The sequence below is a fragment of the Antrostomus carolinensis genome, unplaced genomic scaffold, assembly GCF_000700745.2.
Source record: "Antrostomus carolinensis isolate BGI_N321 unplaced genomic scaffold, ASM70074v2 scaffold8972, whole genome shotgun sequence".
Lineage (NCBI taxonomy): Eukaryota > Metazoa > Chordata > Aves > Caprimulgiformes > Caprimulgidae > Antrostomus > Antrostomus carolinensis.
The window spans coordinates 86524-107862 of record NW_010297535.1 but is presented as its reverse complement, the minus strand read 5'-3'; the positions used below and the strand labels follow the sequence as shown (position 1 = coordinate 107862).

The 21339-nt window shown below is 37.1% G+C and overlaps 1 protein-coding gene across 1 annotated transcript in view; it reads left to right on the top strand.

Annotated features, from left to right (window-relative positions):
• The window catches only part of TTN (titin), a gene marked incomplete at its 5' end in the record, with an annotated part of 110473 nt that overhangs the window by 19711 nt on the left and 69423 nt on the right, over nt 1-21339 (top strand). Inside the window, 42 exon segments of the mRNA XM_010162153.1 lie at nt 1363-1486; nt 2351-2617; nt 2764-2861; nt 3012-3180; nt 3274-3540; nt 3651-3917; nt 4009-4287; nt 4394-4802; nt 4906-5030; nt 5126-5392; nt 5793-6062; nt 6172-6474; nt 6595-6897; nt 7253-7440; nt 7528-7642; nt 8208-8492; nt 8784-8935; nt 9073-9220; nt 9354-9531; nt 9939-10060; nt 10159-10446; nt 10540-10836; nt 10953-11139; nt 11704-11819; nt 11912-12211; nt 12455-12754; nt 12847-12952; nt 14012-14208; nt 14312-14617; nt 14711-14989; nt 15417-15716; nt 15818-16120; nt 16218-16592; nt 16688-16990; nt 17455-17754; nt 17843-18139; nt 18236-18520; nt 18612-18905; nt 19310-19609; nt 19716-20024; nt 20116-20306; nt 20784-21213. Of these exon segments, the coding sequence (XP_010160455.1) occupies nt 1363-1486; nt 2351-2617; nt 2764-2861; nt 3012-3180; nt 3274-3540; nt 3651-3917; nt 4009-4287; nt 4394-4802; nt 4906-5030; nt 5126-5392; nt 5793-6062; nt 6172-6474; nt 6595-6897; nt 7253-7440; nt 7528-7642; nt 8208-8492; nt 8784-8935; nt 9073-9220; nt 9354-9531; nt 9939-10060; nt 10159-10446; nt 10540-10836; nt 10953-11139; nt 11704-11819; nt 11912-12211; nt 12455-12754; nt 12847-12952; nt 14012-14208; nt 14312-14617; nt 14711-14989; nt 15417-15716; nt 15818-16120; nt 16218-16592; nt 16688-16990; nt 17455-17754; nt 17843-18139; nt 18236-18520; nt 18612-18905; nt 19310-19609; nt 19716-20024; nt 20116-20306; nt 20784-21213 (10399 nt within the window).

Here is a 21339-nt window from a genome sequence, read left to right as displayed (position 1 = left end):
ATTGATCAGTGCAGTGTCTTGATAGTTATTACTGCCTGGCAAGAAAAATGTTCAGTATTCTGTATGGTGGACCATATTTTTGTTCTGATCTGTCTGAGCTGACATTTCAATTACATTGAAAAAAAAATCTAGGTTTTCATTCAGTTTACTTACACAGTCAAAACTGTCATTTGACTTCAGCTGAAATTTTATCAAGAAATTCAGAGTGAACTATATATTTACTTGATGCATCACATTCTGCCCATTTGAAGTAGCCTCTTGAAACACTTTTACTAGTGTTTTCAACAATCCATCCAATTGTACAAATGTTTCATTTCAGCTGTTTTTAATTCAAACCATTATTTTACCTCTGTGGCTGGCATTCAGCTGTACACATATAACTTTTATTGATGTGACTTCTTTGTTTATCTTTACTGCTTGTCTTGGTTATATATATGTTTGGCTTCATCTCAATATCTTTCAGGTAAGCATTCACTAGCGCTAGTTCTCAGAGAAATTTGGGAAGAAGGACAGCCTCTTAGTTCCTTCCTTCCCTCTGAAGCAAAAGAGACTGCCTTCTCAAAAGTAACTTAATCTTCTATGCTTCATCCTTAGCAGAAGCTTGCCTTTCTCCTTTATTTTTCTAACCCAGCATCTACTACTTGATCACATACTTATCTGAAAATAAACAGAATTCTTCAAGAGCTATGTTAAAATTTATGGCATGAATGACTAACAGCCCTCTTAATGGCTGTAATGCAGGATGTATCCTTGAATACCCCCTCGAGAAAAGTGATGTTTGTGTAGGAGTAGCCCAGTTCAAACTCATGATTGCAAAGTAGTTTCAGCAATAGATCAACGTGGAAATGGCTTTTTTTAGGCAGAATTTTTTAGCAAAAATTAATAATATGAAGTCAAATTGGCATTTACAAAAAAGTGTATGAGGGGAGTGCAAAATCTCTTTATATCTCTCTTGGAAGTTTTTACTTTAGATGTAGCCAGGAGTAAGTTTTGCCCATAAATTCACTTACTTTTGTATTTATTAGTACCTGTTCAAAATAAACATGATCTCAAGTCAGCCTCATTTTGAACTTTGATAGTAGACTTGGGTTTTCTAATACAAGGACACAAATATGTTAAAGCATAGGAAAACTTAAAATTACAATTTCTTGTAAGTGAAATGACAAAACAGAAATAATTCTCAAAATCCTCAAAGTATTTGTGCCTTGAGCTGTATCTAGTATGTACAAAAAGAAATTATTGAAATTTCATACAAAAGTAAACAAACTCCACAGATAACAATAAATAGCAATGTTATTTCATTAAATATTTCATAAATATTTGTTGTAGATACTTACAAAGGGGTTTTATGTCATTTATAAGGTCATGACACGTGCTGAAGGGAGAGTTCACACACTTATTCTTAGAGATGTCAAGTTAACAGATGCGGGAGAGGTATCACTGACAGCAAAAGATTTCAGAACTCAAGCAAATCTTTTTGTTAAAGGTAAGTAAGTCAGTCATTTTAATTATACTATAGTAAGTGTTAATGATCCATTAATGATCCATCCTAGAATAGGATGTTAATAAACACCGTATCTCAAATTGCTAGGATCATACATACAATATTGGACTGGTAGATAACATTCCTAATTAAAAAAACCACTTACTTAAAATCTTCACTTACCTAAATGCTTCACAAGAGAGCTGAGGAAAGGGGGAAATTCTGGAAATGTGTCTGTCAGATGTGGGAGATTAATCAGTTCATTAGGATTTCCAGGGCTTCATTTCACACTTGAATATTCAGTTGGCCTGAAGATGACCTGCAAATACTGGCCTTTATGGCTCTTGTTGGCTTTTTTCTGTTCTTTGGAGTTTCCAGAAACCTATGAGAGCACAACTACACCATCAATCAAGTGGCAGTATAGCCACTTCCATTGCTTGCAAGCTGTGTATGGCTAAGTCAAAAAACTGCACACACTTCTACCTAATTTAGTAATTCATGGGAAAAAAAAAATAATAATCTTTCCTTAAGTTCAGAGTATAAATTCAGAATCACTGAGATCACATAACAAAGAAACTGAGTTGCAAAGCTTTGTGGTGATTTGTGAGTAAAAATCCCAGGGACAAGGTTATCATTCAGTCTAATCTTACAGTAGGCTGAAAATGAGGAAATTAGTTAAATTAACTGAACATGTCTGGGCATTCAAATAAACAATAATTTTAAAAACCCCTTCAATAGAGATGTCTAAGAGCTTTTTTGATTATTCAGTCCAGGAAAATTAATAAACAGTATGGGACAGTTCTGCACTAGCAGAAGGCTGGCTATAGTTTAGATCTTTTCTATCAAAAATCTATCTCTTTCTTTTAGAACCCCCAGTTGAATTTACTAAACCACTTGAGGACCAGACTGTTGAAGAAGAGGCCACTGCAATACTGGAATGTGAAGTTTCTAGGGAAAATGCAAAAGTTAAATGGTTCAAAAATGGAGAAGAAATACACAAAACAAAGAAATATGATATAATTTCTGATGGCAGGGTCAGAAAACTCATTATCCATGGCTGCACACTGGAGGATGCAAAAACATATACCTGTGATGCTAAGGATTTTAAGACATCATGTTTTCTCAATGTAGAGCGTGAGTCATTCATAATTTTCTACAAAATGTCTAAGTACTATAAACACTATGTGCTAGTGTCTATGACTGGCAAGAATATAAATTCCAGCAATTTATTCTTCTCTAATGGAGACTCTCCTGTACTGAAAATTTTCTTTATCCTATAGCTATTCGTGTTGAGTTCCTGAAACCCCTAACTGACCTTGAAGTTAAAGAAAAACAACCTGCTCGGTTTGAATGTGAAATTTCTCGTCCAGGTGTCAAGGTCAGTAATACTTTTTAATCTGAGTAATTCCTTCAACTAAAGCTTTTTTTAAAACTGAAAACTTTATTGTGTTGTTACAAAAGAACACACAACTGAAATCTATGATGAGTATATTAATATTAATAACCATGCTGATTTGTTCTAAAACAGGTGAAGTGGTTTAAGGATGGCATTGAAATTAGAAAAGGCAAAAAGTATGACATAATTTCCAAAGGTGCAGAACACATTCTTGTTGTCAGTAAATGTGTCTTCGATGATGAAGCTGAGTATGCCTGTGAAGCAAAAACAGCTCGAACTTCAGGCCTACTTACAGTCATAGGTAAACACAGTGGTTTAGAATCTAATCTATGAAAAAGAAAAAATGAGATTTTTTATGAAAGGCTTTAATCATCTTTCTAAATTTGTGTTGCAGAGGAAGAAGCTGTTTTCACAAAAAATCTTCCTGATCTTGAAGTAAATGAAAATGACACTGTAAAATTTATCTGTGAAGTTTCAAAGCCTAATGCTGAAGTTAGTTGGTTTAAAGGTGATGAGGAGGTGCCTGATGGTGGTAGATTTGAACATATTTCCGATGGTCGAAAGAGAGTTCTTCTTATACGTAATGCTCATCCTGAAGATGCTGGCAAATATACTTGCAAGCTCCCAAGCTCTAGTACAACAGGAAAACTTACTGTACATGGTAAGAGAGTTACTTTGGTGACCTTGTTTTCTGTAAAAAATTCAATAAAGCGCTTCATAAGTAAAAAAATAAATAAAAACATATATATCTACAAAAATGTTTTCTTTCAGAACTTGCAGCAGAATTTCTTACCAGACCCCAAAATCTTGAGGTGCTTGAAGGAGACAAAGCTGAATTTGTCTGTTCAGTATCCAAAGAAGCAATTGCAGTACAGTGGCTGTGGGGTGACACAGTCCTGGAGCCGGGTGATAAGTATGACATCATTTCAGATGGCAAAAAGAGAACACTTGTGGTTAAAGACTCTGTTCTACGAGATGCAGGAAAATATACTGTCATGGTTGGTGAAGCTAAAGCTACAGCACACTTAAAAGTGATTGGTAAGCTTTATTTTATCAATGTGCAGATGCCTATTTTGTTACATTCCTTATACTACATGATGTCCTATTTCTTCTATTTTCTCAATTTCAGAAAAACTCAGAATTATAACTCCCCTTAAGGACCAAGAAGTTAATGAGGGTCAAGAAATTATCTTCAACTGTGAAGTCAATAAGGAAGGTGCCAAAGAAAAGTGGTACAAAAATGATGAGGCAATATTTGATAGTGCAAAATACATTATTGTCCAGAAGGATTTAGTTTACACTCTCAGAATCAGAGATGCACAGTTGAAAGATCAAGCCAACTATACAATCTCACTGTCAAACCAGAGAGGTGAACATGTCAAAAGCTCTGCTGCCTTAACAGTATTAGGTAAATAACTTGCACTGTATTAAAATTATTTCATCATGTAACATTCAATTTCACATCATGATCATGAGGATGTAAATTAATCAGTTTGGGTTTTTTGTCTTAACAGAGGAGGATCTCAGAATTGTTGAGCCCCTTGAAGATATTGAGACCATGGAAAAGAAAACTGTCACATTCTGGTGTAAAGTCAATCGCCTTAATGCAACCCTCAAATGGACAAGGAATGGTGAAGAGATCACGTTCAACAAGCGCGTTTTGTACAAAATTGATAAATACAAACACTCACTCATCATTAAAGACTGTGGGTTTATAGATGAAGGTGAATACACTGTTACTGCTGGACAAGACAAATCTGTTGCAGAACTTCTCATCACAGAAGCACCAGCAGACTTCATTGAACATCTCCGGGACCAGACAGTCACTGAATTTGATGATGCTGTCTTTACATGCCAGCTTTCCAAAGAGAAAGCCAGTGTAAGATGGTACAGAAATGGAAGAGAAATCAAAGAAGGCAAAAAGTATGTACATTTTATTATCCTTGTTAATATGCTGAACATGCTTGCTTTACTTTGTTGCTTTGTCTGGAAAATAAAATACTGCCTACTTTTCTTCTCCATAAAGATACCAGTTTGAAAAGGATGGAAATCTACACAGATTAATCATAAAAGATTGCAGACTAGATGATGAGTGTGAATATTCCTGTGGAGTAGATGACAGGAAATCTAGGGCAAGACTTTTTGTTGAAGGTATGAGAAAAATTGAATGAGATTTATTTTTTCATTATTTAGTAACAATAGAAACAATACAGATATAACACCAAATGATTTGACATTTATTTCAGAAATCCCTGTTGAGATCATCCGGCCACCACAAGATATTTATGAAACTCCTGGTGCAGATGTCATCTTCATGGCCGAGTTGAACAAAGATGGTGTGGAGGTCAAGTGGTTGAGAAACAACATGATTATTGTCCAAGGTGACAAACATCAGATGATGAGTGAAGGAAAGGTCCACAGGTTGCAGGTGTGCGAGATAAAACCCCGTGACCAAGGGGAATACAGATTTATTGCCAAAGATAAGGAGGCTAGAGCTAAACTTGAATTAGCTGGTAAGTTGCTACCTTTGTTTTTCTTTTATACAATCTTAGATTAGTGAATTAACTATTTAACTAAATTTATTTTTGTTCTTTCAAAGACTTGAATTAAAATAAATACACAGTCAGACTGAGACAAGTGCAAGTCTGTTAAACTGTATGAATTATTCAGGCAACAAATATTTTTTATTATACCATGCTGATCCAACTGTTGAGGAAAATATAGATCACTGTAGTACATACCAACTAGCCTGAGTTTCTTTCTCTGGAGCAATCCGATGAGTATATGAAGGATTTGCTTCGAATTCACACAGCAGCTCCTTTTGATTTTCAATGTTAGCTTCTTTGATGACTACACAAATATATCAATTGTTTTTGTATGTAAGTACTTACTTGTCACATTGATCTTCCTTAGCTGCACCTAGAATCAAGACAGGTGATCAAAACCTGGTGGTTGATGTTGGGAAGCCTTTAACTATGACTGTTCCATATGATGCCTACCCAAGAGCAGAAGCTGAATGGTTGAAAGGGGAGGAAAGTCTGCCCACAACAACTGTTGATACAACAACTGACTGCACTACCTTCAAAATCTATGAAGCAAAGCAGTCAGATAAGGGAAGGTACAAGGTTGTACTTCGAAACAAACATGGCCAGGCAGAAGCTTTCATCAATGTAAAGGTCATTGGTAAGTACTTGCATTATTAAAACCTTGCTTAGATTTATTCAAGCCAGAGAGGGGAAAAAAAAAAAAAAAAAAGATGCAGTGCCCTAAAATATTGTCATATCTTTGTTAGATGTTCCAGGTCCAGTTAGAAACTTGGAAGTCACTGAAACTTATGATGGTGAAGTTGGCCTTGCCTGGGAAGAACCAGAAAGTGATGGTGGAAGTAAAATAATAGGCTATGTCATTGAAAGACGTGATGTCAAGCGTAAGACCTGGATTATGGTCACTGATCGTGCTGAAAATTGTGAATACACTGTTACAGGACTTCAAAAAGGAGGAGTTGAGTACCTTTTCCGTGTTAGTGCACGGAACAGAGTGGGCACTGGTGAGCCAGTGGAAACAGAGAGACCTGTGGAAGCTAAGAGCAAATTTGGTAAGCAGAAGTTATGAAAAACTCAATGTTTGATGGCAGTGTAAGAAAGCAGAACAAACTGTAACAATAGGTAAAAACACATAACTTGTTTTTCATTTTTCTCCCTAAAATAAAATGCAGAAGTTCCTGGTCCTCCTCAAGATGTAGACATTACTGATGTGAATAGGTTTGGAGCTACACTTACCTGGAAACCACCCGAGTATGATGGAGGGTCTCCAATTACTGGCTATGTTATTGAACTGCGTAACAGAGCTTCCATCAAATGGGAGCCAACTATGACCACTGGAGCTGATGAACTGTCAGCTGTTCTGACTGATGTTGTAGAAAACGAAGAATATTTCTTCAGAGTAAGAGCTCAAAACATGGTTGGAGTTGGCAAACCAAGTCCTGCTACACGTGCCGTAAAAATTATGGACCCAATTGGTAAGTATGCAAGCACTGATTGTGATTGCATTATGAGACAGGGACGTTTTGGCTGTTTATGTATTATGTGTGCAGGAAATTGCAATTGAGAAGCGTATGTTGCAAATATCACGTACAGTTAGGTTTTTCCTACTTCTGTCCTTCAAACATATTAGAAGTACCTTGCTACCATTTGGTTCAGTAAGATCTTCAAATATTTTTGCTCTGAAATTAGGATCCAACATCAGTTAAAAAAACTGGTTTAGAAAAAGCTATGCAAAGGTTTTTAAAAGAGTACTTTAAGGTAGACAGCTGATACACAGAACCATATACTTTTAGCAGTTGCAAAAATGTATTTCTCTCAAATTATTTTCAGAGAGACCAAGTCCTCCCATTAACCTTGATCATTCAGATCAAACTAAGTCATCAGTGCAGATCACATGGGAGCCTCCTCTCAAAGATGGAGGAAGTCCAGTCTTAGGCTATATCATTGAAAGGCAAGAAGAAGGAACAGACAAATGGATTCGCTGTAACCCAAAACTAGTACCTGCTCTTACTTTTAAGGTAAGATGTTCTGTTTATCAACAAAGTACTCAAAATGTGTAGATCATCTTTAATATGAGTTACTAAAAGATTATTTGTGCTTTTTAGGTAACTGGATTGAAACCAGGATCCAGTTATTACTACAGAGTCTCAGCAGAAAATGCAGCTGGTGTGTCTGACCCAGCAGAGGCTATTGGGCCATTAACTGCAGATGATACTTTCAGTAAGCCATTTGCTATTTATTAAAGATAATTAGTGAGATAAGACACACAATTAAAGTGCATCTTGTGGGTAATATGTATGTTTTTCACCAGATAACTGTGATGCCAACTAGTATAAAGAGTCTTAGACCTTTGACAGTCTGAACTATTTCTCCTCCATTATGAATTCTGCAGATAATTAGCTGTACTGTTAGGTAGAGACCTATTAGGTTGCCTGAAGAGCAAGGCATGACCTTTTGTCTTCTGATCTAGCTTTCTGGAAGGTGGGAAGTAACAGAAAGAGAGAATGGCAGAGAAGTTTTAAAAGAAATTAGAAAATACAAAGTTTTTATATTAAAGGGTAAATTAGATCTCCTACTTGATAATGCTAAGCTGCCTTATTAGCTCACGTATTTCTAAAAAACATTTAGCAAGGAGAGGTAGGGAGTGATAAGCCACAACTAGGCCTAGACAGCTCCAATCTGCAGGCTGAAATACAGTTAGAATCAACCTCTCAACACGGCTATCATTAGCCATATTCAGAATATCTGAAAATATTTAATCCAATCTATTTTCCACTTTTTCCAGTTGGACCTACAATGGACCTAAGTGCATTTAAAGATGGACTGGAAGTTATTGTTCCAGAGCCAATCAAGATCCGTGTTCCTATCACTGGCTACCCTGTGCCAACTGCCACATGGTCTTTTGGTGACCAAGTCTTAGAAGAGGGTGATCGTGTAACAATGAAGACCACTGCCTCCATTGCAGAACTTGTAATTACTCCCAGTGAACGTCCAGACAAAGGAATTTATTCTTTAACATTAGAAAACCCTGTGTCATCTGTTTCAGGAGAAATTAATGTTAATGTAATTGGTAAGCAGACATGTATGTATTCTAGCAATAACATTCCATATTTGTCTTGCTAAAATCTAACTAGGTTAATGTGAAATCACACAATTTTCAGTAAGCCAAGTACATTAAAATATAAGTAAAAACTAGAAATCCATCCTCAAAAAAACCCCTCTTTTCTGGCTTTCAACATCCAACTTTGCTGATTAAGGAAGAATGACTAAGAAGAGAAGGTCTTCTGGCAGATAGATTACATAGACATCACCTGTCAAACTCCAATTACAAAATAATTAATACAATTTCTGTGATTTCTAGCTTGTCCAAGTGCACCAAGAGAACTTAAAGTTTTAGACATAATCAAGAACACAGTACAGCTGTCATGGGAACCTCCAGAAGATGATGGTGGAAGTCCAATTACTGGCTATATAGTTGAAAAACGTGAAGTAAGCCGTAAAACATGGAACAAAGTAAGTTCATTATTTCTCATATCAGTTTCTATTTGCTATATTGTTTCCACTAGTGCTACTGAATTTTGTGTCTCATTTGGGTAATTGCTATTTGGAAATAAATTTTAGAAACACATTGGAGCCTTCCTTGTCTTTAGGTTGTGGATCACATTGTTGACCAAGAGTTCACTGTACCTGACCTCATCCAAGGAAAAGAATATTTATTTAGAGTTTCTGCATGCAATAAATGTGGCCCAGGAGAACCTGCATATATTGATGAACCTGTAAATATGTCAGCACCAGCAAGTGAGTCAACTGTTTCACATGGTTGCTGATTTTCTGTTTCTGAAATCTTGCTGATTTTCTTCAAAATAATATGTAACAAAATATTTTCCTTAGTCTGGTTTCTAAGACCTCATATGTTTTTAATTTTTAATAGCGGTGCCCGATCCACCAGAGAATGTTAAATGGAGAAATCCAACATCAAAAGGAATCTTCCTAACATGGGAACCTCCCAAATATGATGGTGGTGCTCGCATTAAGGGTTATCTGGTAGAAAAATCGCAACGTGGCACAGACAAGTGGGAGATATGTGGGGAACCTGTTGTTGAAACAAAGTAAGTAAATTAACATCAGAAGGTATATCCTTTCAACTAACTCTGTGTCCTGGTTTTTAGCTGAAACCGAGCTGGGTTTCTTTTTCAGTAGCTAGAATTGTGCTGTGTTTTGCTTTCAGCCTGGATTTGCTATGAGAGAGACACTGATAACATACCAATAAGTTTTAAGTTTTCTCTCTATTTTTAAGTTTACGTTTTCTCTCTATTATTAAACTGTTTTAATCTCAACCTACAAGCCTCCTTATCCTTGCCCTCCAATCCTCTCCCCTATCCCCTGGGGGTGGGGAAGAAGTGGGTGAACAGCTGTGTTGGCTGCTAGTCAAGAGCTAGCCCAGTGAAACTATCACACTCTGCCATCCTTGCCACTTTACATATCTTGGGGGGTTTTTGTGTTTTTTAACAAACAGAATGGAAGTAACAAAACTCAAGGAAGGAGAGTGGTATGCATATCGGGTTAAGGCTTTGAACAGAATAGGAGCTAGCAAGCCAAGTAAGCCAACAGATGATATTCAAGCCATTGATGCAAAAGGTAATTACTTCAATCACTGAATTACAATTGCTGCTTTCTTTTTGACAGTCTCTGAAATACTGTTTCTATAACAACATTTTTATTCTCTCCTAAATTAGAGGCTCCAGAAATTTTCTTAGATGTGAAGCTTCTTGCTGGACTTACTGTGAAAGCTGGAACTAAAATTGAGCTGCCTGCTAAAGTAACTGGAAAGCCCGAGCCCCAAATTACTTGGACCAAGGCTGACAAAATTTTGAGACCTGATGACAGAATCACCATTGAAACCAAACCTAATCATTCTACAGTCACTATTACAAACAGCAAAAGGAGTGACAGTGGAACCTACATTATTGAAGCAGTAAATTCCAGTGGACGTGCTACTGCTGTTGTTGAAGTCAATGTTCTTGGTATGCATGTATTTTATGGTTTTTATAAAAATTACTAGTAATGTACTGAGGTATATAAGCAGAAGATTAACATTCACATCTTGTCCTATACAGATAAACCTGGTCCACCAGCTGCATTTGACGTATCAGAAATCACAAATGAATCCTGCCTTCTGACATGGAATCCTCCACGAGATGATGGGGGTTCTAAAATTACCAACTATGTCCTTGAGAAAAGAGCTACAGACAGTGAAATATGGCACAAGTTGTCATCAACTATTAAGGATACAAAATTCAGAGCTACCAATTTAACTCCTCATAAAGAATATGTGTTCCGAGTCAGTGCTGAGAATATGTATGGTATTGGAGAGCCAGTACAGTGTAACCCCATCATTGCAAAATATTCATTTGGTTAGTTAATTAAATTAATGTTAAATTTTTACAATGTTTTAACGGGGGTCGGGGGGGAAAACATATGTGTGATGGTTTTTGTTTTGTTTTTTTTTTATATTTATTAATTTATACAGATCCACCAGGCCCTCCAACAGGTCTCAAGCCTACAGAGGTCACTAAAGATTCAGTCACTTTAACATGGAATGAACCAGATGAAGATGGTGGCAGCCCCATAACTGGCTACTGGGTTGAAAGATATGATCCTGAGCAAGATAAATGGATAAAATGCAACAAAATACCAGTGAAAGATACAACATTCAAGTAAGATTATAGTCAGTTTAGTCTGAAATAGGTCACAGAGACATAAAAATGTAACAGTAGCCTTTTAAACAAATTTTACATTGTTTTTACTCTTTTTTCCTCGCTTCCATAAGTTTAAATCCAACTAACATCTGGTGGCATACTTTTTTGATAATTACTTTTAAAGAAGAATGCCTTTACAGAATAGTGAATCTCTTTTATAAAAATATAATTATGTGCTATGTGATTATTCATAAGACATTCTAAAATAGCAGACATAACCTTAACAAGTATAAATTTGCCAAAATCCTGGGGTTTTTTTCTCCTGATACTCATATTAACTAACAACCATGGAACATTCAAAAATGTGGGATGGCTCTCCAAACATTGATTTCTGTGTTACGGTGCACCATTTTCTGTTGACAATATACCTATTTTGAATGTTCACCATTTCATAAAACATCATTAGCACTTAGTTTGGGTATTTTAATATTTTGCAAATGGTATGAAAAGTAGAGAGAATAATGTTTTAGGCATGAGTTAATGTTTAGATTTGGTTTAATCAAACTTAATTTTTATTTCCAGAGTTAAAGGTCTTACAAATAAGAAGAAATATAAATTCCGTGTCTTGGCAGAGAATCTTGCAGGGCCTGGAAAACCAAGCAAGGAAACAGAGCCAATCTTAGTGAAAGACCCAATTGGTATAATAAACATATTTTCAATTGTTTAATTTAACAAAACCAAATAAATTCTTTGGTTTTGATCATGTAATTAACATTGGACTCCTGTCTAGATCCACCATGGCCTCCGGGAAAGCCAACTGTGAAAGATGTTGGCAAGACATCATTATTTCTGAACTGGACAAAGCCAGAACATGATGGAGGAGCAAAAATCGAATCTTATGTCGTTGAACTATTAAAAACAGGAACAGATGAGTGGGTGAGAGTGGCTGAAGGAGTTCCCACAACTGAGCACTTCCTCAAAGGGCTTATGGAGAAACAAGAATATTCATTCCGTGTAAGAGCTGTGAACAAGGCTGGCGAGAGTGAGCCCAGTGAACCCAGTGACCCTGTGCTGTGCAAGGAGAGGCTCTGTGAGTATTTTTTCAGAACATGCTGCTACTGCAAATACACTGTCTCTGTCTTTAAAATCATCCCATATCTGCCTGTCTCTATAGGTACCAAGTGAACTCTTGGAAACCTCATGAAATATTAGAATCTGCCCTGCTTCAGCTAAGAAAATACCAAGTTTTTACAGTTTAGGGGTATTCCCTGTCTTCCAAGATATTTAATGGGAAGTATTCTAACCTGTTCTACCTTCTTTTTCTATTTTACAGATCCTCCTTCACCACCTCGGTGGCTTGAGGTTATTAATATTACTAAAAACACAGCGGATCTTAAATGGACAGTACCAGAAAAAGATGGGGGTTCCCCAATTACCAACTACATTGTTGAAAAGAGAGATGTAAGGCGAAAAGGCTGGCAGACAGTTGATACAACAGTGAAAGATATCAAGTACACAGTGAGCCCACTGACTGAAGGCTCATTGTATGTGTTCCGTGTAGCTGCTGAAAATGCCATTGGACAGAGTGACTATTGTGAAATTGAAGATTCAGTGCTTGCTAAAGATACTTTCAGTAAGTTTCAGATTTGCTTACTGAGTGATCAGCAGAAGTGGTTCCCATATGATGGATTCCTCTTCTTCTAATGTGTGTATTTTTCTCTTTAGCCACCCCTGGGCCTCCATATGCTCTTACAATAGTTGAAGTGACAAAAGGTCATGTTGATTTGAAGTGGGAACCACCTAAGAATGATGGTGGCAGACCGATTCAAAGGTAAGGTCATTTTAAGTTAGTGTAGTGTTTCTTATAGATAGAGATCTTTTAATGAATGAAGATATTTCTCTCAAAATGTTTAAATTTTAAATGGACAAATTTTATAAGAAAAAGAGGTGGATGGATGTAAAAGAGAAGCCATGCGGTCAAAGCAATTAAGGGACTGATTTTAGGATATTATGCAAATATAAATAACATAATGTGCGTGAGCAATGAATGTGCATCAACATCATCAAAACAGCATCTAATTAAATCAGATTAAATTGAGCTGTATATAAAATTTAAATTAAATTAAATTCAGTGTAACCATACTCTCCAGTTCCTCCCGAGCTGTAGCCACTTAGACCCATCTACCAAGTAATATTGTTACATTTTCATTCTGCCTTAGTTTCTCACTCAAACCATATACACTCAGCTAAGATGAATCCTCATCTCTTTTCTGATCGTTCTCTTCTTTATTACACTCTCCCTACTGTTTTACTCCTTTGGGTTGCTTCTAACTTGTCCTTTTCTTTGATTCCTAAAGTATCTGTCCTCTGAAATTCACCTTGAATGCCAGTTAGATTTTTCCTATGTATATTTCCACTCCTACTCTCCTTCCCAATCACAGTAAGCGTATCTTAAACAAACTGTCAACTACAGACATCTGCCTGAAGCAACATATGTCACTTAATTCACATTGCTTTTCCATAGCCTAACATAGGCAGAAATTTGACAGCTGAGTAACTCACAGATGATATCTACAATTATTCTGAGTGGACTAACCACTGAGATCCAAACTAGCAAAGATACAATATAGCTTGGAGCTTCTTTTACGTCTGCAGCTCTCTCTTCTTTCAGAATTAGGTCCGTGAGTAATGTCAACCTCATTATGTCCAAGACGTACCAAGAATAAGTGGCTGATGTGTGAAGTAAAGTTCATTGAATCTGTCACCCATGACTCTGTCTACTTTTCCACTGGCCAAACAATTCTAATATCTCTTTATCTACTTTATTGAGCAAGAAATCTGAAATATTCCTGTTTCAAGTGCCTGATAGTATTTTCCCCAATTTATTCAGATATGTTATTGAAAAGAAAGAAAAACTAGCCACTCGATGGGTAAAAGCTGGCAAGACAGCTGGTCCAGACTGCAATTTCAGAGTGACTGATGTCATTGAAGGTACAGATGTACAGTTCCAGGTTCGTGCAGAAAATGAAGCTGGCTGTGGTCATCCCAGTGAACCAACCGACCTCATTCATATTGAAGATCCAACAAGTAAGCAGTAGTATAATACCCGGTGTATGGATTGTGGAAGCAGTATACTGTGTAGAACAGATATTCTGGGAGAAAAATGACACAATTCTTTCCATTTCTACAGGCCCTCCTTCACCTCCTCAGGATTTACATGTCACAGATGCAGGTCGAAAGCACATTTGCATTGCATGGAAACCACCTGAGAAGAATGGTGGAAGTCCTATTATTGGGTATAATGTTGAGATGTGCGAAGCAGGAACAGAAAAATGGATGCGAATCAATTCTCGTCCAATAAAAGATCTAAAATGTAAAGTGGAGGAAGGTGTTGTTCCTGACAAGGAATATGTGCTGAGAGTCAGAGCTGTCAATGCTGTTGGAGCTAGTGAGCCATCAGACATCTCTGAAAAAGTTGTTGCCAAGGACCCAGACTGTAAGAATAGATTCCTTTTATCTCAGATATGCATAACTGAAAAAAAGAATTATGTTTGACAACTTTCTGGTAATATTATACTTACTTTTACAGGTAATCCAACCATTGATCTAAAAACTCGTGACATTGTTGTTATTAAAGGACAGAAATTAAGTATACCTATACCCTTCAGAGCTGTTCCATCCCCAACTATAACGTGGCACAAAGATGGCAAAGAGTTGAAAGCTGGTGACAGAACAACAATGAAGAGTGACTACACCTCTGCATTGCTCGAAGTCCTAGACAGTGTTCATGCTGATGCTGGTGTTTATACTATAACGTTGGAGAACAAGCTGGCATCAACAACTGGCTCAGTCAATGTCAAAGTCATAGGTAACTGGGCTTCTTGCATTCTGAGAAAGATACTTAGCCTCACTTGAGCCCTGGAGCTTGCAGAAGAAAGGACTAGAAAAATCCCTTTTCCGCCATGTGGAGGAATCACTTCAAAGACACATATAGATTGCCATAAAGGCATGAGTGTTTCCCACAAAAAAAAACATTTTGCTCCAAGTTGGTCTATCTAGTCAGTGGCTGATCAAAGCCCAATTATTATGAATAGTCATTAGATAAATATAAAAAAGCCTATAAGAATTCTTAGTATTTTTCACCTTTAGAAACATAAATTCATATATATGCTGTGTAGCAAGCTTTTGTGGTTTTGGTCTACTTTCTGCAAAGCAAAGAAATATAATATAATTTCATATTTGTAGGAATACTGGTTCAAATCTATTTTGTTAACTGATTTTATTACTTAAAACAGGTCCACCTGGACAGTGTAAAGACATTAAGGCAAGTGAAGTAACTAAGAATTCTTGCAAAGTATCCTGGGAACCTCCAGACTTTGATGGTGGTACTCCTATTCTGCATTATGTTCTGGAACGCAGAGAAGCTGGTCGTAGAACATATATCCCAGTCATGTCTGGTGAAAATAAGCTTTCATGGCAAGTCAAAGATCTTATCCCAAACAGTGAATATTACTTCCGTGTTAAAGCTGTCAATAAAATTGGAGGAGGTGAATACCTTGAACTAAGAAACCCAATCATTGCAGAAGACCCAAAACGTAAGGGTTTTTTCTACTAAGTTATCTAACAAATTAAATTTTAACTGCAATCTTCATACTTTCTTTTCTCATATGATCCCTTTTTTTCTACTCTTCCACAGAGCCTCCAGATCCTCCTGTTGACCTTGAGGTCCATAATCCGACATCAAAATCAGTAACACTTACATGGAAACCACCCCTGTTTGATGGTGGAAGCAAGATTATGGGCTATATAATAGAAAAGCTCGCTAAGGGCAAGGAGAGGTGGGAGAGGTGCAATGAGTATCTGGTACCTCTATTAACTTATCCAGTGAAAGGTCTTGAGGAAGGAAAGGAATATCAGTTTCGTGTTCGTGCTGAGAATGCTGCTGGCATCAGTGAGCCTTCTCGGATAACTCCTTTTGTGAAAGCTGTGGATCCTATTGGTATGAATTGCTCATTTGATAGTTTGTAGTAATTGCCATACATCCTCAAACATATTGGAAGATTCTACTCTCCATTTATCATTCTGTGTTATTACAGAGGCTCCAAAAGTCTTCCTTGCTGCAAACCTACAGTCTGGCCTTGAGGTGAAGAGAGGTGATGAGATCATACTTGAGGCACATATTTCAGGGTCACCTTATCCATCTATCACTTGGCTGAGGAATGATGAAGTTATCAGACCAGAGGAAATAAAAAAGAGAGTAACAAAATATACAAGGAAAAAGAAAGGTGAAGCTGAAGAAGAGGAACCCTTCCAGCTTTCACTGCCAGAACGTATGAGTATTGACAACCATAAAGAAGGAGAGTCTGTACTATCAATTCGTGACTCCATCAGGGCTGACCATGGCACGTTTACAATTAAAGTGGAAAATGATCATGGTGTTGCAAAAGCTTCATGTGAAGTTAATGTGTTAGGTATGTAATGAATGTTCTCAAAAACATCTAGTTGTTCAGAGTGTGGGTTAAGAAATGCACAAGGTGAGTAATCATTTTTCTTGCTTTACTAACAGATACACCTGGGCCTCCAGTCAACTTCGTATTTGAAGATGTGAGGAAAAATTCTGTCATTTGCAAGTGGGAGCCTCCCCTTGATGATGGTGGAAGTGAAATCCTAAACTATGTACTGGAAAAGAAAGACAATACAAAAGCTGAAATGGGCTGGGTCACTGTCAGTTCAACACTCAGGCATTGCAAATTCCATGTAACAAAACTAATTGAAGGAAAAGAATATCTCTTCCATGTATTTGCTGAAAATAGAGTTGGACCAGGGCCACCATGTGTTTCAAAACCAATGACAGCAAAAGATCCTTTCTGTAAGTTTTAATTTTGAAATTAAATTTTCAGAAAAAGAGTGTAAAAACAGACTCTTAGAACAACTCAGCTTCATCTATGTGAACATTTCCCAGAAAAAGCTTGAGCACAGTAATTATTATTTATTGCACATTTTAAACTACTGAAATAAGGGGAAATAATGAAAACATTCTAATTTCAATAATAAAGAAAAAAGGATTACAATAACTGTCATAGAATTTTACACTTAGAGCAGTTAACATCTGAATAGTGACATTCTCTGTGTTCAACAGACTAATAGTCTAACCAAAAGAAAGAACCACTAAAAGTTCGATTACTGACTGCAGTTAGGAATCAGTTTCTAAGAGAGTAGAAGAACTATAAATGACTTGAAATCAGTCATTTCTCATATCTTAGTCCTCTCTTAGCTTTGAGTAAGCTCTGAAGAAGACAGCAATGATGATATAATTTCAATTCTTTTTTTCAGCTCCACCAGATCCACCTAATAAGCCTGATGTGCAAGATGTTACCAGCAACAGTATGTTGGTTAAATGGAATGAACCAAAAGATAATGGCAGCCCGATCATAGGATATTGGATTGAAAAACGTGAAATTAATAGTACTCATTGGGCTCGGGTCAACAGGAACCTTGTGAATGCTCTAGAAATAAAAGTTGAAGGGCTGTTGGAAGGATTAACCTACATCTTCAGAGTATGTGCTGAAAATGCAGCTGGCCCTGGTAAATTTAGTCCACCATCAGATCCAAAAACTGCGCAGGACCCAATAAGTAAGTAGCTTAGCAGAAGCTAATAGCAGACAGGTGACAGAAAAGGATTCATAGCCTTTAACTTTGATTTATACCTATTTATTTATAGTGCCACCTGGTCCACCGATTCCAAGGGTTGCTGATACAAGCTCAACTTCTATTGAGTTAGAATGGGAACCTCCTGCATATAATGGTGGTGGAGATATCACTGGTTACCATGTATACAAACAACTGGTAGGAGTAAAAGAGTGGTCACGTTGCACAGAGAAGCCCATTAAGGTTCGACAGTATACTGTTAAAGAAGTCAGGGAAGGTGCAGACTATAAACTCCGTGTTACTGCACTTAATGCAGCTGGTGAAGGACCACCTGGTGAAACTGAACCCGTAACAGTTGCAGAACCTAAAGGTACTGCAGTTGTATTATTTTCATATGTCCATCTGCCTATAAGGTGTTTTTTAATCTCTCCCTTGAACTAATGGACTGTTTCTCTCCCTTTTGCAGAGCCTCCCACTGTTGAGCTGGATGTTTCTGTCAAAGCAGGCATTCAGATCATGGCTGGGCAAACTATTAAAATTCCTGCTACTGTGACAGGGCGTCCTACTCCCACCATTGCATGGACTGTGGAGGAGGGTGAATTGGACAAAGACCGAGTTGTTATTGAAAATGTTGGCACAAAATCCGAGTTAACGATTAAGAATGCATTGAGAAAAGACCATGGAAGATACGTAATTACTGCTACCAATAGCAGTGGTTCCAAATCTGCGGGAACCAGAGTAGAAGTATTCGGTAAGAAAAATATTTTCTGAAATCAACCAAGCGTTTATTTTGGTGTGATCATCTTTGTGCTTTATGCTACTTGTTTGATTTTGGTTTTCAGATGTTCCTGGGCCAGTCCTTGACCTAAAGCCAGTGGTCACAAACAGGAAGATGTGTTTGCTCAACTGGTCTGATCCTGAAGATGATGGTGGCAGTGATATCATAGGTTTCATTGTTGAACGGAAGGATGCAAAAATGCATACATGGAGAGTGGCTATAGACACAGAGAGGTCTAAATGTGATATAACAGGTCTAGTTGAAGGGCAGGAATATAAATTCCGTGTTAGTGCCAAGAACAAGTTTGGTACTGGTCCACCTGTTGAAATAGGACCCATTCTTGCAGTTGATCCATTAGGTAAGATGGCTAATTTTATGGGGCTTTTTGAACAATTTTTAATTGTAGGTTAATAAACCAGTATTGTTGTGTGGATTGCTTTCTATACAGAAAGTATATTTACTTTTCTACTACCTGGATAAGGCATCTGCCTTACATTAATTCCTGCAGTCAGATCTCTGAATCAGTTCTGTGAAAATACTATGGTTCTCTGTGTAACAAAATACTGATGTCTACTGAGACACTACACTGCTTGTTACCTTTTTATCCACATACATGAGAAACTTCATACTATCCAGAACCATACTCAGATGCTTTGCATACAAAAGCTATGGTTTTAAAAAGCCAGAGCTACTGTATTCATATGATTAAAAATTCTCTAATTTTTAAAGGTTTTTTTCATTATAATTTATTTGTGAAAATAGGTCCTCCAACAGCACCCGAGAGGTTCATGTACACAGAGAGGACCAAGTCAACCATTACACTTGATTGGAAGCCTCCACGTAGTGATGGTGGCAGTCCTATATTAGGATATATTGTTGAGAAGAGGAGACATGATTCAAAAGACTATGAAAGAGTTAATGCAAGGCTCTGTCCAACAACATCTCTTCTTGTTGAAAATCTTGATGAACTTCATATGTATGAATTCCGTGTCAAAGCTGTCAATGCTATTGGAGAAAGTGAACCATCATTGCCCCTCAATGTAGTTATACAAGATGATGAAGGTATATCTGCTTTAAAGAAATCCATACAAATATCTCCAGAGCACTGCAAAACAATTTCTCTGTTTCATTTCCATCTTCACTCTGTCATTTTTCTTCTTGTTTTCAGTACCTCCAACTGTTACGTTACGATTGGCTGTGAGAGGGGATACCATCAAAGTGAAGGCAGGAGAACCAGTTAATATTTCTGCTGATGTGACAGGTCTGCCAATGCCAAAGATTGAATGGGACAAGAATGAAGTTTTAATTGACCAAACATCCAGTGCACTTAAGATAACCAAGGAAGAAATATCTAGAAGTGAGGCAAAAACTGAACTTATCCTGCCTGCAGCAGTGAGGGATGATAAAGGCACCTACACTGTGAGAGCTTCCAATCGTCTCGGCACTGCATTTCGCAATGTTCATGTTGAAGTGTATGGTAAGGAGGTGACATTTTAACAAAATGACAGTTAATAAAATGCTTTTGCCTTTTTTGTAATGTAATTCTGTTTTCTATTGGTTTCATACAGATCGTCCTTCTCCACCGAGAAATCTTGCTGTTTCAGATATTAAAGCAGAATCATGCCATTTAACATGGGATGCACCTCTTGATAATGGTGGTAGTGAAATTACTCATTACATTATTGAGAAACGTGATGCTAGTAGGAAGAAATCTGAGTGGGAGGAAGTCTCCAAAAGTGCTGTTGAGAGAAGATTTAGGGTAATTTATAAAATATCTTTATTACATACTTTAGTATGCCTAAAATAACAATAGTACACATCTAATGAAAACTGCTACTTGCATAGATACCTGTGCTTGTGCTCCATTTAGACTCCAGAATTCCTTGATGAAAGTTGCTTTTCTATGTATGTGTGTTTTCCTCATGTGACAAAACAAAATTTTTCTCTTTTGCTACTTAATCTCAGCTGAGTTTAGAAGACATCTTCCTTTATGTTTCCCAGCATTATTCATAGCTTTGCCAAATGCAAAACCAAACAAGATGACATTTTCATTTATGTTTGGTCCTATGTACATGAAATTAGAATATCCCTAGGGCATTACATACAGCTGTGTAGTACCTAAACATAGGTATGTCAATGAGATTCCAAGAAAGAATTTAAAGCAAAAAGCTCTGCATAACTTCAAATAAGTTTATCCTGAAAGTAGACAGGTATTGATTTAAATCTTATTTTTCAGGTATGGAATCTTGCAACAGATGAAAAATATCAATTCAGAGTCCGGGCTGTAAACAAATATGGAATAAGTGATGAATGCCTCTCAGAAAAAGTTGTTATTAAGGATCCCTATGGCCTTCCTGGACCTCCTGGAAAGCCAAAAATTTTAGATTGCACAAGATCATCAATGCTGGTGACTTGGGAGCCACCTTTGGACAATGGTGGCAGCCCAATAACTGGCTATTGGTTGGAGAAGAGAGAAGTGGGAGGTGTCTACTGGTCACGTGTTAACAGGGCTCCAGTAACAAAACCATCAGTAAAAGGTTTAGAGTACAATGTGCTTCGTTTGGCTGAAGGTGTTGAATACCAGTTTAGAGTTATGGCTGAAAATCTTGCTGGAATTGGCCCTCCCAGTGAACCATCAGATCCTGCCTTAGCAGCAGATCCCATATGTAAGTACATAGTTTGTATGACTGTTTTGAAGGACTACATCACACCAGAACCAAAATGTGCTACTATTGTTTATATTGAATGTAGTGCAATTAATCCAATGCTTAATTTTCCTTAAATGAAAAAGA